Source organism: Chinchilla lanigera, unplaced genomic scaffold, assembly GCF_000276665.1.
Source record: "Chinchilla lanigera isolate Chin_1 unplaced genomic scaffold, ChiLan1.0 scaffold00061, whole genome shotgun sequence".
Lineage (NCBI taxonomy): Eukaryota > Metazoa > Chordata > Mammalia > Rodentia > Chinchillidae > Chinchilla > Chinchilla lanigera.
The window spans coordinates 1,195,559-1,209,531 of NW_004955462.1; the positions used below are offsets into that span (position 1 = coordinate 1,195,559).

At 47.7% G+C, this 13,973-nt stretch overlaps 1 protein-coding gene across 2 annotated transcripts; it reads right to left on the reverse strand.

Moving 5' to 3' along the window:
* Nucleotides 1-179: 179 nt before the first annotated feature.
* On the reverse strand, nucleotides 180-8,697 carry Ucma (upper zone of growth plate and cartilage matrix associated). Of its 2 annotated transcripts, none has more exons than XM_005398094.2 (5): nucleotides 8,534-8,697; nucleotides 8,114-8,176; nucleotides 7,937-8,032; nucleotides 4,557-4,655; nucleotides 180-624 (listed from the first exon to the last, which is right to left on the reverse strand). In XM_005398094.2, the coding sequence occupies exons 1-5, from the start codon at nucleotides 8,589-8,591 to the stop codon at nucleotides 527-529; spliced, it is 414 nt and encodes a 137-aa protein (XP_005398151.1). In that variant the 5' UTR covers nucleotides 8,592-8,697; the 3' UTR covers nucleotides 180-526. The 2 variants fall into 2 exon arrangements, with proteins under 2 accessions (XP_005398151.1, XP_005398152.1); XM_005398095.2 differs by having other exon boundaries at nucleotides 8,679-8,696.
* Between the last annotated feature and the right edge of the window lie 5,276 nt (nucleotides 8,698-13,973).

Genomic DNA, 13,973 nt, shown 5'->3' on the forward strand with positions numbered 1-13,973 from the left:
ACCACAACAAGTTGAATTAGCGAGTTTTTTCCTTCACTGGCTGACTATGGAAACACACTGAGAAGAGTGAGCTGGGCTGCTCAAGGACAAGTTTTCAAACACACAAGTCCTCCAAATGAACTTTGTCCCTCGGGAGACAATCAGACCTGCGCCATGGAAGCTTTGAAAAGATACACATGACTGGTTCAGCATCTTTATTTATAAGCACCAAGCAAACAAGAAATCATTTCTCCCTACAGTGATTCTTGTGCCTGTCCTGTCAGGATCGAGGACCAAGGATGGGGGCCAAGCCGGGGAGCAGCACTGTGGCTTTGCTTTGGGACGAGCCACAGGCAGCTGCTCGCCTCAGGAAACCATTGATACGGAAGCTGAAGCCAGGCCTGGAAAGCCGTGGGAATAAAAGGTGTGGATTAACCAGGGCCATGCAGTGTGACAGACCCTATGCTGGGCCCGCAAAGGGATGCAGTGGCCCCGGGGTGGCTGGGGTTGCTTCACACTCCGTCCCTCGGGTGGCCTCAGGAGGGGGTCAGATGTGGTGGCGGTTGTACAGATAGGAAGGGAACAGCCCGTCGTAGTGCCACTGTCGCCACTGCTCCACGGCCTCCCGGCTCCTCTCTTCCTGCTCTGGGGAGGAAAAGCAAGTCACTGTGAGCACAGAAAGGACTGTGACCCTGGGGGGCACCCGGCTCTGACAGCACAGAGCCCCCCTCCCCCGTGTGCCGGTGAGTCTCAGAAGGAGCCAGAAAACATGAGCAGATGTCACAGGCCTCCGATATTTGAGAAGCATTTGTGAGACTCCTCCAAAAGTTGAGTATACGGTGACCATATTACCCAGCAATTTGTTTCCAAGGAATATACCAAAAGGCACTGAAAGCAGGGACTCAGGGAGTCCCCTCACAGGCCCTCTCAGGAGCCAAAAGGTGGAAACAACCAAAGTGACATCCACAGAGGAATGGATAAACGAAACGTGTTTCACATGTAAATATAAAAGGATGGGACTATATAATAGAGCATCACTCAGCCATAAAAAGTCGTAAAGTTCTGGTTTACATTTGCAAGGTTTATATGCCTTGAAAACAATGTGCTAAGGGGAAAAATCCAGACACAAGACAAATATTGTATATTCTATGTATATGAAATATCTAGCATGGGCAAATTCATGAACATAAAAAAATATGAGGTTACCAGGGCTGGAGGCAGGAATGAAATTTATTGCTTAATGGGTACAGAGTTTCTCCTTGGAAAAGGGTTTTGGAAATAGTGGTGATAGTTTCACAATGTTGGAAATATACTAAATGCCACTGACTTGTGAATTTAAAAGTGGTTAGAATGGTGAATTATATATATACGGTATATATACTTTAATTTCTTTATTTTTATATAAGATTGGTTAAAAAAGAAAAATACTCATGAGAATTGTTGGGAGGAAGGATGAGAAGTCCTAGCAGAAGCTGATGTTGAGGATTAAAAACCTAAAATATCTTCCTTACCTTCCTTTCCCAAATGTGAATTTCACCGTTAAGCCTGTGAACCTAATTTTAGTGCTAGTGAACCTGCATCCTCGTGACCTTGGACTAACAGGATGGCCCATTGGCAACGTCCCCATAGCGCTTGGCCCTGTGGGAGCAGACATGTGGTGCAGAAGAAGGGCCTGGTGGGCCCCCATCTGGAACCTCCATCACTGCTGCCAGTGTTTCCTTCCCAGAGCCTGGGGTGAAAACTCCCCAGGTTCTGAAAATCTCTTAGTGTATTTGGCTCCCCAGATATGGCCCAGAGCTCCAAGCCCACCTCTGGCTGGAGCCTTGACTGACCCCTTGGACATTTCCAAAGCTCAGCGGACCCACTTCTCTTTGAGATGTGATCTGGCAATAGAAGCTGACAGGTAATCCTTTTAATGAAGCAAGTCACTTGGGAGAGGTCAAGCATCGAACTACCACTAACCATTCTCAGATTAGGTGGCTTTGTCAAAAAAGACAGCTACCTAAGATGGGGTCCTGACTGAACGAGGCTGGTGGGGGCTTAGAAGGGCTCAGAAGATGGATGTTTTGAGCATGGCCCTAGGGTGAGGTTTTGGGTGATCAAGCCACTGCAACAGACATTCTGGGATACGGGCAAGGGGCACTGAGGTGAGTTCCACCTGTTTCAACACCTCATCCTCAGGAGGGCCACACCTGCTTGCCTCTCGGCTCTTTCCTTTATGGAGCCCTGAGGAGACTCCTGTGTCTTACTGTCCTCACTCCATCTACCTCTGTGGGCCAATTCCTGGCTCAGAGAAGATTTCTGAGACCTCTGTGCATGTGATCATCCTTGATTATATAAGCATAGGAGCTTTCCTGGCAAACTGACCTGATTCCAGTCCTGGGCCACCCTACGAGTATGACACCTTAGGTATGCATGTGTCCTGTATAAGCCTAAGTCTTTCAAACTGTAAAATCGAGAGTACAAGAGCTACCTCAGGCTCAGATGGCGCAGTGCAGTGTCTGGCAGGGCAAGTGGTTGGTCCCAACAGCCCATGTAAGGACAGTTCCCAAAGACCTCAGCCCTGCTCTGGCAAGGGGTTCTTGATCAGTGTGGGTGAGGCCCAAGGACCCTGATCTTAGTATCTTCTAAACTGCCTGTCATTCTGTGTGTGCCTAACCCCTTAAATGACTCATCATTATGGTTTGGATCTGGATGTCCCGCCAAAGCTTCATGTAGTCATGCGGGGTAGGCTTTTCAGAGGCAGCTGAATCTGGAGTTTGTGTTAGTTCATTGTCCAGTGCTGGGATTGGCGGTGTCAGTATTACACCCACACCAGTAGCCTGCATGTAATATAAGGGAAGAAAAGAGGTTTGCCCCTCCTCTTCTGCTTTGCTCTTGTTGCTTTTGGTATCTTCTGCTGCCAGGAACTGTTGCCCCTTTTCCATGTGCCACACTGCCTTGGAGCCAGCAGATTATGAACTGAAACCTCCACAAACTGTGAACTAAATAAACCTTTCCTCCTTCACTTTGGGTATTGCGTATTTTGTCACAGCAATGAGAGAGAAGCAACTAAGACACTCATTATGGAAGAGGAAACAGTGAATATTTTTCACTGTTTTGAATATTTTTTGCCCATATGATAAAGACTTGGACCTGAAACATTTAAAAGGCACAAAATCAAAAGCTATTGTGAATACTTTGAGTAAAACTCACACTGTAGGAATTTTGGAGACCACTTTTTTTTAAAATGAGATCTCATCAAGCTGTCCACCAAGGAAAACAAATCTGTAATAGAAGTATTTACTTCTGTGTTATGACAGCCTGAGTTTTTCCCATTATGTTTCCAAGAAAGGTTGATTTTCCAGGGTCAGAGCCCAACATCTCTTTACAGGGCTCAGCTAGGTGCCACCAGCAGATCAGTGGGCATAGCTCTTCACTGGGAAATGCCCTTATGAGGTCATCTCACCGGAGAATGTTACCTCCCAGGTCAGCTGAGACAACAAGGCAGGAGAGGAGCTGGCTTTCTCCAACAAAAGTGATCCAAGCTGGGCTCCGTGACTGAGCTCATATGCACCAGGAGGAACCAGGTGGTTTTGCTCAGGAGCATCTCAACCTTGAATTTGGAGAAGGATCAAAAGAGAAGTAACACACGCACATCCCCCGATGTGCCTATTGGTCTGATCCCCATTCTGCATCCCTATGGCTACTTGCCATGGGTGACTCTTTAGGGCACTAGAAAGAAATGACAGACCCTACTCAGTAGGAGAGTGGGTCAAAGCTAGATTCTTTCTCCACTCACATCTCCATCCACACCTCCCTGTAGGAAGGCCCCAGTGCAACCAGCATGGCCTATGGACACACAGGACCCCTGAAGGTGGGAAGGAGGTGTACCAGTGCCTGGTCAGATGGGCACACCATGTTCCCACTCTGTTGACAAGCCAAGGCTTAGCAAAAAGGACATTAATGGTGGAGTGAGCAAGGTCACCAGAAGGTCATGCAAAAACTTTCAAGGACCTTTACACTGTTGGGTGAGCTGGAGCCCAAGATGCACCGAAATGTGGGTATTTGGGTATTTGGTGACTCAGGGTATAAGACGGAGTAAGGAGGACCAGTATTTTCTGAGTTCAGTTCTCTTGGTTGGCCTCTGCCAATTAGGTAAATGGAGGCCTTGATTTTCCAGGATGAAACACTACCCAGGGCCATTACATCAATGTAAGGGATTTTGAAGCCCACCCAACCCTACAGGAGCCAAGCCATGGGTTAGAGCGCTTAGGCAGAGACCACAGGCTGCCACACTGGCCCCATAGCAGGAAGAAAGAGGAAGAGAGTTTTCCACCCACACAGTTCCCTTGTCACCTCTGTCCTCAAGCCACTGGCAACGTAAGCATCCTATCCTCTTCCATCTCCTCTCAGGCCCACAATAGTTGTTTTTGTAACTCTCTCCCTTCTTTGCAAGTCTCCCATGGATGTGAATGGAGGTATGTCTCACCTTTTCTCCTTCTGCCAGTTAAAATCAGAGGCGAAGAAGGTGCGAGGCAAATGCAACTTCCCCACAAAGCTTCACATCCCCAAGACGCTGGCTGGAGAGTTCTTACCATCTTTTTGCTCCTCCACGAAGTTCTCAAATTCGTTTCTTTGTTCCTCATAATATTCTTTCTGCAGCTCATCAGCCTGCAGCTTCTGCCTGTTTTCTGCTGTGGAAGGAAGAGGCAGCAGTTGCCCCAGGGAGGTGGCAGGGAGGGAACATCTTTAGGGGACATCAGCAGTTTCCCGGAGAAGCTGAAGTGGGCTGGTGAGAGTTTGGGACTAGGAACTTCACGTAAGTAGTTTACTGGTAACATGGACTTTAAAACTTGGCATCCTGTGGTTTTTCTTATATGAGAAACCCAAATTATAAATAAAGAGCAAAATGAAAGAAAATGGGAAGTAGGGAGATGGATCTTTCTCACATGGGAAGGTGATCAAAGATGTGGGGGAGGGGGAGAAAGGGGATGAAAACAAGAATTAAAATATTATGCATGTGTACCAACTCCAAAGGGGAATATACTGAAAATGTGTAATAAAAAGGAAAAGAAAAAGATCAAGGTCCTGAGAGATCATCTAATGCAATCACACCCTTTTACAGATGAGAAGACTGAGGCCCCCAAGGTAAATGATTTAGCTTAGGTCATGTATAAACTTAGTGGTGTGATCCAGGTCTACCAGGCCACTAGAAATGAGACATCTGATGATCAAAAACTTAATCCCATAAAGGACTAATAACGACTCAAAGGAAAGTTTCCATTGATTAATAGTAAGTCCATTCAACGTTTTTGAGCACTTGTCACGCAAGGATCTAGGCTTAGCACTGGGATTAAAAAGGCACATGTAAAAGATATTGTCTTTCCACAGAAGAGGCCTGTTGTCCAGTTAGGAAGGAAGATGGAGGATATAAAAGCAAGCTTCAGTGGTTGGCATGGGTGTGGCTCAGTGGAGAGCGCTTGGCTATCACTTAGCTATCCTGTGTGAGGCCTTGGGTTTGGTCTCCAGCACAGACAAAAAAGGAAGGAGCAGGGGAGAGGGGGAAGGTAGGAGGGAGGGAGAAAATTTCACCAAACATCACAGCTGCTAGAATCAAAATCTGAGCAGCTGGATGTGGTAATACATGTCTGTAATCTCCGCTACTCTGAAGGCTGAGGCAGGAGGAGGATCACAAATTCAAGGTCAGCTTGGGAAGTTACCGAGACCCTGTCTCAAAATAAAAAAATAAAAAGAGCTGGGATGTAGCTCAGTGGTAGAGTGCCCCTGGGCTCAACCCCCAACACCAGAAAGAAAGGAAGGAAGAGGGGAGGGAGGGGAGGAAGGAAGGAATCAAATTTCCCCATAAGGTCAACATTGAAATGAACCATTGAATTTGATTCAGTTCTCATCCAAGTCAGTTTGCAACCAGAATCATGGAAAGAATTAAGTTCATGAGCCGAGGTACCACTGTATACAAATACTCATTATTTGTGTTGCATTTATATTATTTAACGATCACCTGTGTGCTGGTCTTAGAGAGGATGGCTGAGGTAAGTCCTGTGTTTCTTCCCTGACTTCTGCCTTCACCCACACAGCTGCAGGCATATTTGTCTGACTGAAGAAGTACATAGTTCAATCTATCTCTGTACCCCACCTTTTCTCAGCACGAAATTCAGGCTCACGTAAGTATAGTGACTGCAGCGCAGGTGTGGCAGGGCTAAAGCTGGAGCTCAGTATGCCAGGTTTCCATTCCTGGCCCAGGTGCCCACTACTGGCAGGTGCCATCCCCCCTCTGAGGCCCCCGAGGTTTCTGTAAGCACTAGAAAGCTGCTGGGTGGGGAGAGGACTCTGGGCTTAGGAAGTAGGTGCTTTCTGAGCCATGACCCGTTCCTAAGGTGGCATTTTCCACTCCCTATGCATGCACGAAAAGAAGTAGCTTTCCCACGTTGTCTTTGCAGAGGTGCCAAGAATTGGACCTTTGGTGCAGCAATGAATAAGATTTAATTCTTGAGGGGAAAATGGTGTCTGTATACCATGCATCACCTATGCATTGTATCAGTCCCTTCTGAAGAACATGCATTTTTTACCCCGAAGTAACCCAGCCTTTATCTCAGTGATTAGAGATGTCATCCTCATCTCCCAGTTCTGAATTCAAGTTGATCGGAACATCACCATCCCTGCCCCATCCCGCCCCATCCACGGGAGTTGACAAGTGACTGAAGGTGCCCGTCTGAGCCACGCTGGGTGCTCGCAGCTGTCCTGGGCCTCTTGCGAGTACGCAAGGCACTGAGCCCCAGCCAGGCTGGGGGTCTCAGGCTTCGTCTGGGAACTCATTGTTCTGCGTCAGCTTCAGAGGAAAACCATTTTTGCTCCCCCTAGAAGCCTGTTTGGTTGATTCTCCGACTTCATTCAAAAATGACTCAGCAATGCCAGATATAGTGCTACGCACCTGTAATCCCAGCATTTGGGAGGCTGAGGCAAGAGGAGTGTGAGTTCAAGGTCAGCCTGGGCTATGCCACAAGTTTAAGGCCAGCCTGGACTACAGTGAGACTCTGTCTCCAAACAAAAAGCAAACCAAAACAATCAAACAGACCCAGTCACAGCTTTTCAGTGTTTTTTGACCTTGACTGACATTTAAACCTTAATTTACGCAAAGTCTGCAGATTTTTCTAACATGGTTATAACTTAGACAATTAAAGAATCTCACCCCCAGGCATTTCTATCTCTGTTCTTGCCCATCATTTGAAAATAGTCCTGTTATTTTCTTGGAGCAAGTCACCTTGTGTGCTCAGGACACAAAGAGTTCATTCATCCACATGCACGAGGACAGGATCAAGCCACAGACTCTGCCAGGACAGCTGGAGCTCAGAGTCTTGGAATAATCGAGCTCAGGGTAGGAAAATCACATGCCTGCGAGGGCAGCAGGTCCCTGCAGCTGCCAGACTCCCCCCACCAGCCCAAGTAGGAGACGCATGCACCCAAGTACTTGGAAATTAAAGCTCTCAAAAACAGTGCTGGCTGGACACAGCCTTTTCAGGGGTTTATCTACAAGGAAACCAGGATCATGGGAGGAAGTGGCCAACGCCACTCAGTAGCACAGCTGTCACCGTGCCTCACTTCTCAGCACTGCTGTCCCCTGTGTTCTTTCCCTGAACACCACACTGTTGTTCTCTGGTGCACCATGCCAAGGCCCCCAGAAACATATCAAAGTGCTGTGTTTCCTCTAGACCAGAGCAGCTATTCCCCTTTCACACTTTCCCCTTTCTAAAGTGGGAAGGAAACTGCTAGATGTATTGGATGTGTCCCTGTTCCTTTTTCTTCCACACCCTAAGAATACATTCAGCCCAACCTGTGACCCACAATTAAGAGAGTGTGGAATATTTCTCATTCAGCACTGCAGTTACCCTGTTGCCCAAAGGGCTTGGCTGAACCCTTGGTTCTGTGCTGCAGGAGTCAGGTCATCCAGCATTCTTACCATTGACCTCATTGCGCGATTTGGGGGAACGCTTGCTGCGTCTCTTGAGGAAATTTGAGGCATCCGATTCCTGCATGAAAACCTTCTGTCTCACACCTGAAACCCGAGAGGAGCCCATCAAAACCAGCACAGAGGCCAGGGCTGTCCTGCACCCCAGAGGCAGGTCCCCCCACTCACCTTCCTGGGCTTCTCCCGCCATCTGCCTGCTGCCCACCGACGCGCTGGTGCCCTCCCGAAGCACTAGATACAAGGACACAAGGGAAAGGGGCTGCAGCAACAGAGGGCGCACAGATGCCAGGCAAGTCCTCAAGAGCTCTTTCTAGGCTGTGGCTTTCCAGATCTCATGTGAGTGGGACCCTCTGTCCCTTATACAGCAGCCACAGAGCCAATGTCCCCAGGAACCCACCAGGAAAGTGGGGTTTCCCTTCTTTGCTACTTTTCTCTATATCCCCTCTCTCTCACACACACAGAGATCCCAAGGATGGCCATCTTCATAAACACACTCCTCCTCCCAGCATCACCTGAGCAGACTCACCTGTGTAAGGCAAGTCATACTGTGCAGCTAGCCAAGTCCACCCTGGACGTTCCCATACTCACTAGACAGGAGCACCATGGCTGAGAGGCAGGACAGGAGGAGGACCTGTCTCCAAGTCATCTTTGTGGGCGCTGAGGCTCCCTTAGGATCCACAGGGCAGTTGAAGTGTCCTGCAGCCTCCGATGCCACCACCAGCCTGGTACTTACTTTTAAGTCAGCCAGGACAGGCGAGCGAAAGGGAAGAGAGAGGCAGGAGGCTGGGATGCCACTGCGGGAGAGTGGGAGGGCTCCTGGCTGCGGTTTCCATTGGCTGCTCCTGGCCAGAGCACTGGAGATGTTTTTGGCACCTGGCAAACCTCTACAGAAGCAGAGCTTGTTGTCCAGGCTCCTGGCTGGGACGGTTTTGAAGTGGCCTTTCCAACACCTACACGCAAGGAGTTGTTGTCGAGAATGCCCAGCCCAAGCATCAGGATTCCGAGACCAAGGGCAGGTTTCAAAGTGTGCATTGCTTCTGCTCCAGGGATGTCAGGACACTCTTCCCCAAGGCAAGGACATGTGGGGACAGGGAAGAAGAGGGGAGCAGTGAGTGGGGATCATTTTCCTTCAAATATCAGGCAAGGAGGGATGTTAATGTCTGGAATGGCCACTCGGTGACACACAGGCCTGTGGGTCATTCTGATGATAACCAAAGAACCGCTCCCTCAACACAGTCCCCAGCTGGAAGCACCGCCAAGTGGACATGGACCTGTACGATCGGAGGTCCTAGGTCCTTTAAAGACAGTGAGGAAGAGAGTCGATCTGCCTTCCCCTGAAGCACTTGGAAAGACCACAGCTCACCACAGTTCCTCAGGGCCACACCCACCCACTTCCTTACATGAGAGAGCAAGTAGGATCCTAGAAGTAGGATCACTAATGAAGCTGGGGCTGTCGGGTGACAGAACACCATCCTTTTGGCCAGCCTGGATCTTCCTATACTCACTAGAGAGGATGTTTCTGGCCTTGTCATTTATTATGAGCCATCCTCAATATTTTGTTACTAACTGAAGAATTACCCTTGTGTGCTGTTTAGAATTGTTCTAATGGTGACCATCACTAGATCTAAAACCCAACCCATGTGGACCTATCTGGAGCTCCTTTCTCATAGGATGTGGTTGTTAACATCTGCACGAACTTGACCATTGGCCAGGAAATAAATGTTAATGGCAGGAGGAGTCATACACATCAGGACAGATCAGCAAGGATCCATCTGTCAGATTAGCTCCATGTCCCTGAGAGAGGGAGAGGCCAGGCACAGAGCCATTTCGATGAGACGCCTGGGTGAAAAGGTGGGTGTGGGAAATGCCTATGACGTCCTTGGCACTTTACCTCCACTTGTACCTTTTTCAGTTCCATCCATTTCAAACATAAATATTAATTCAACATCTGCTTTACCCCAGGTCTTGTGCTAACCAGTGGGCCGATGGCTCTGGGTAAACCTATCCAGCTTCCCCGCAGTCACACCATCCCCTGATGAATGCTGACTATAGACAGTTGATGTGCAAAGACCCTAGGGAAGAACCTCAGACCTCATGCTGTTCTCACAGAGGCAGCCCGGGAGAAAGTGGCACGAGATCCAGAATGCACTGAGTGGAGGGGTGGGAGCCTGACATGGAAACGAAGCTTAGTTCTGGAAAAGGAGGTTTGGATTTCTCACACACATGGTGGCTTGAGATTTCTATTGGCTACACAGAGCTTCTCCGAGAAATGGTAGGACCATAGCAGGTTTCTACATCCTCTCAGTTCCTTCAGAAGCTCCTCTCCTTGTAGACCACTGGCACCCAGCTCCCCACAGCTGAATGTGCTGCAGAGGTGGCCTCCTTGCGGCAGCAAACATCCAAGTATTAACAAGTCACCACCTCGAAGCAGAGGTACAATTCTAATGGTGGTGGTGGGGGAGAGTGAGAGAATACTGAATTCAATGTCAAAAGAAAAGTACTGTATAGTGGCTTTGCCCAATGACATGTTCATTGAGCTTTCTCTTTTTCCTCTTTCTCCATCTCAGTGAATGATCTCACCATCCCACCACCCAGGTATCCAAGCTAGAAACCCAGGAGCCGTCCACCACACCCCTCCCAACTCCCTGTTGTCCAGAGCTCATTAGTTATCTCATTCTATTGACTGTATTTCCTAAAAGTTTTCAAATTCACCTTTGCTACTGCTCCTGCCCTCTTCAGAAGTTGCTGTTGAGGGTGATTGCAACAACGAATCTGGTTCACATCGAACCCGGCTCTCCCTCGACATCAGTGGGAGGCAGGTCTTCCTGAAAGTCCTGTCACTTGCCTGCTTAAAATTGTCCAGTGGTTCATTTCTGTGTCATGTTAGCAAACACACATGCAATGTTGGTGCCTGCCAGGCACCATTCCAAAGACTTTGGACATGTTAATTCTCATGCTCGCGGTGAACTATATGGTAGGGGCGGGGAATAAAGCACAGACAGGCAAAGATACCTGCTCATGGCCACGTAGCTGAGTGAGCCAAAACTGAACCCAGGTAACCTTCCCCAGTCTGTGCCTCTACTGTCATTTTGAACTGCCTCAGGGATGAAGGCCAAACTTGTCCCAGTGACTAGTTCCAGCTGCCCCCAGCCCATCCACATGTTCCTGTGGAATTATTCAACTGCCTATGGATCCCCAGAAGGGCCTATGCTCAGGCCTCTGACAATGGCTTCCATGCTAACAGGGCTTTGGAAACCTTGGTTTTATTTCAGCCTACACTTCCTTTTTGATATTTGCCTGATACCAACTCCCTGCCCTTGACTCCTATAGAAAAAAATCCTGAAATTATTTTTACATGTTTCGTATGTATGTGTGTAACAGGTTTTTTTGAGGTGCGGTTTACTCACCATACACAATTTACCCATCTAAATTGTTCATTTTGAGGTTAGGGGTGTAGTTCACTGGTAGAACATTTGCCTATCATGTGAAAAGCCCTGGGTCTTCTAGCACCAGGCACATCTGCACACGTGCACAGGAGCGCACGCACATGTGAGCACGCACACACACACACACACAGCCTCTTTCTCTCTGATTCAATGGTTTTTAGTATATTCACAAGATTGTGCAGCCATCACAATTTTAGAGCATTTTCATTTCCCTTCTGAAGAAGCTTCACACCCACAAAGAATCATTCTCATTTTCCCAGCCCCACGGCTCAGGCAGGTGCTCATCTGTGTCTGTCTCTGTAGAGTCACCTCTTCCAGACACTGCACTGAAACGGGGTCACACAGTATGTGTCTGGCTGCTTTCACTTGGAAAGGTTTACCCATGGTGAAGGGCATATCAGGTTTTTTGCATTTCTAGTTTTCATTCCTTTTTATTGTCAAAGAGTAATAGGATCAGACCACATTTTGTTTCATCATCTGATGACCACAGGGTCTCCATCTTTTGGTGACCGTGGAAAGTGCTGCTTTGCACGCACATTTGGGCACATGCTTTCCTGCACGCAGGATTTCTTTGCTTTTACCTTCACTGCACGGCAACTCCATATTTAATATTTTGAGACACTCTCACATTTTTTTTTTTTTTTTTTTGGTTTTTCTCCGGTACCGGGAACTGAACTCACGACCTTGCGCTTGCCAGGCAGGCGCTTTTGCCGCTGAGCTAAATCCCCAGCCCCGAGACACTCTCACATTATATCTAAAATGTCTATTTATTCACCCGTTTCCTCTGGTGCCATGAGGCCTGTGGGTGGGCAAGTTTCCACCTTGTGATGCTTCCTATGGTTCCTGGCACTAACCAGACACTCTACAAATGCTTATTGAGTTAATCAGTGAAAGCACTCTTGCTTGAAAGCATTAAAAGGAAACATTTATGTGTGCCTTTCAATGGGCTATTCATGAGAAGGTACCCACACAGAGACCTGAAATCTCCAGGTTTGTGTATCATTGGGTTTAAGGTCCTTCTCAAGTGGTGGTAGTGAACCTTGGGGTGCATTTATAAAGGACTGCCTTAGAGGGTGGCCAAGAGGACCTTAACATTCTCCCCAGTTTGGCTAACCTTCAGGCAGGTTTTTTCCTAACTCTAAGTCCTACACTCCCTTTTATTAGGGCATTGGCTTTAGAAAACTTGCAGTCATAAATTCTTTCTCTACCCCCTTTGAAATATATGCAGCTTCTTCAGTTTTGCAACATGGAAAAACATCCTTGTTGTTTTGGAGTACAGGTGCTGGGGATCAAACCCTCATGCACGGTACAAGCACACTCTAACGCTATGTCTTTAGGACTAGAGAACCAATTGTCCTGAAACACGAGCACCCGAGGAATTAGCACCCCCCCTTCTGGTCTCTAGAGAAAGGTAGGTGCCTAAAGCAAAGTTAGGAAGGCCAATAACATACACAGGTGGCCTGCGGTGCTTCACTCCACCTTTTATTTTTGAAACTTCAACAATCTTTTATGATCAGATGTGTGCAGGGTTAATTTTTTAATCCTGGGGACAATAAAAATAATCTCCATCAATTCCAGCTGGGGGGTGGGGGGCAGACCCAGTAAAGACCGTCTCTTAAAAAAAAAGGATTGTAAACAATGTATCTGTAAGTACTTTACAAAAAAGTTAAATTCAGCAGTGTTGCAAAAAAAAAAAAAAAAAAAAAATCTCCAAGTGATTTCAGTCCATTAAAACCAACAGCACTGGGCAGCTTGGGCTGCCTTCCCCTCCTCCAACCCTGACAACACTGGGAGAAAAACATTCAGTCCTGCTTAAACACAAAGTCCTCTCCTCTGCCTTTGTCTAACTTCCACCACCTCCTACTCCAGGAAGCACACAACGAACAGGAGAAAGACCCAGACAGTTGTGGTTTCTGACCTGCTGGTCTGGCGAGGCTCACATTAAGGACAATTCTCAGGTGTACTGGTCTCTACTACAATCAGAAAAACGATCCCCAGTTTCAGGGCTAGATTTCTTAGAAGCTTGCGAAACACCCTCAAGGTTTGTCTGTGTGTGTAGGGAATCTGGGCTCCTTGAAAGATGGAGGGGGATGTTGTACTAAAAACCACAGGATTCCTTGGAACCTATGAAGCCTAAACTATGGGAGGAGCTATCAAAAACGTGCTTATCTCCCCTTTAAACCACCAGGCTACAGGAGGCAAAGAGAACAAGGGGGTGTTTGACTTTAGCTGTCTTGCGAGAAATGTGCATACTTTTCACCAAGCCACCTCTGCCATGGCTGGAGGACAGCTCAAATGCATAGAAGCGGTCAAAGGGTATCTTTGCTACCTACTTCTAGCTGGGTAAAGTTGCCATGCCAGGACAGCCAGGTTCTGGGTTGCTTGATGGAAGCTTTCTTTTGTTATTAAGCAGTGTGCTTAACAGTACAGAAACTTTCAGTAACTTTGTAACTGACAAATCCTCAATAGCAGTGGCCTCAAAAATCACCCCAGAGGGGCCAGGGATACAGCTCAGCACACAGAGCCTGACTGGCAAGCGGGAGGTCATGTGTTTGATTAATGGTTAAAAAAAAAAAAAAAAA

Excerpts from the sequence above, each read along its gene's own strand:
- Ucma (XM_005398094.2), bottom strand. The coding sequence starts at position 8,591 with ATGACTTGGAGACAGGTCCTCCTCCTGTCCTGCCTCTCAGCCATGGTG. Across the intron at positions 8,033-8,113 it reads GGCGGGAGAAGCCCAGGAAG|GTGTGAGACAGAAGGTTTTC; the intron begins GTGAGTGGGGGG and ends CTCGGGTTTCAG. Across the intron at positions 4,656-7,936 it reads ATCGCGCAATGAGGTCAATG|CAGAAAACAGGCAGAAGCTG; the intron begins GTAAGAATGCTG and ends TTCCTTCCACAG.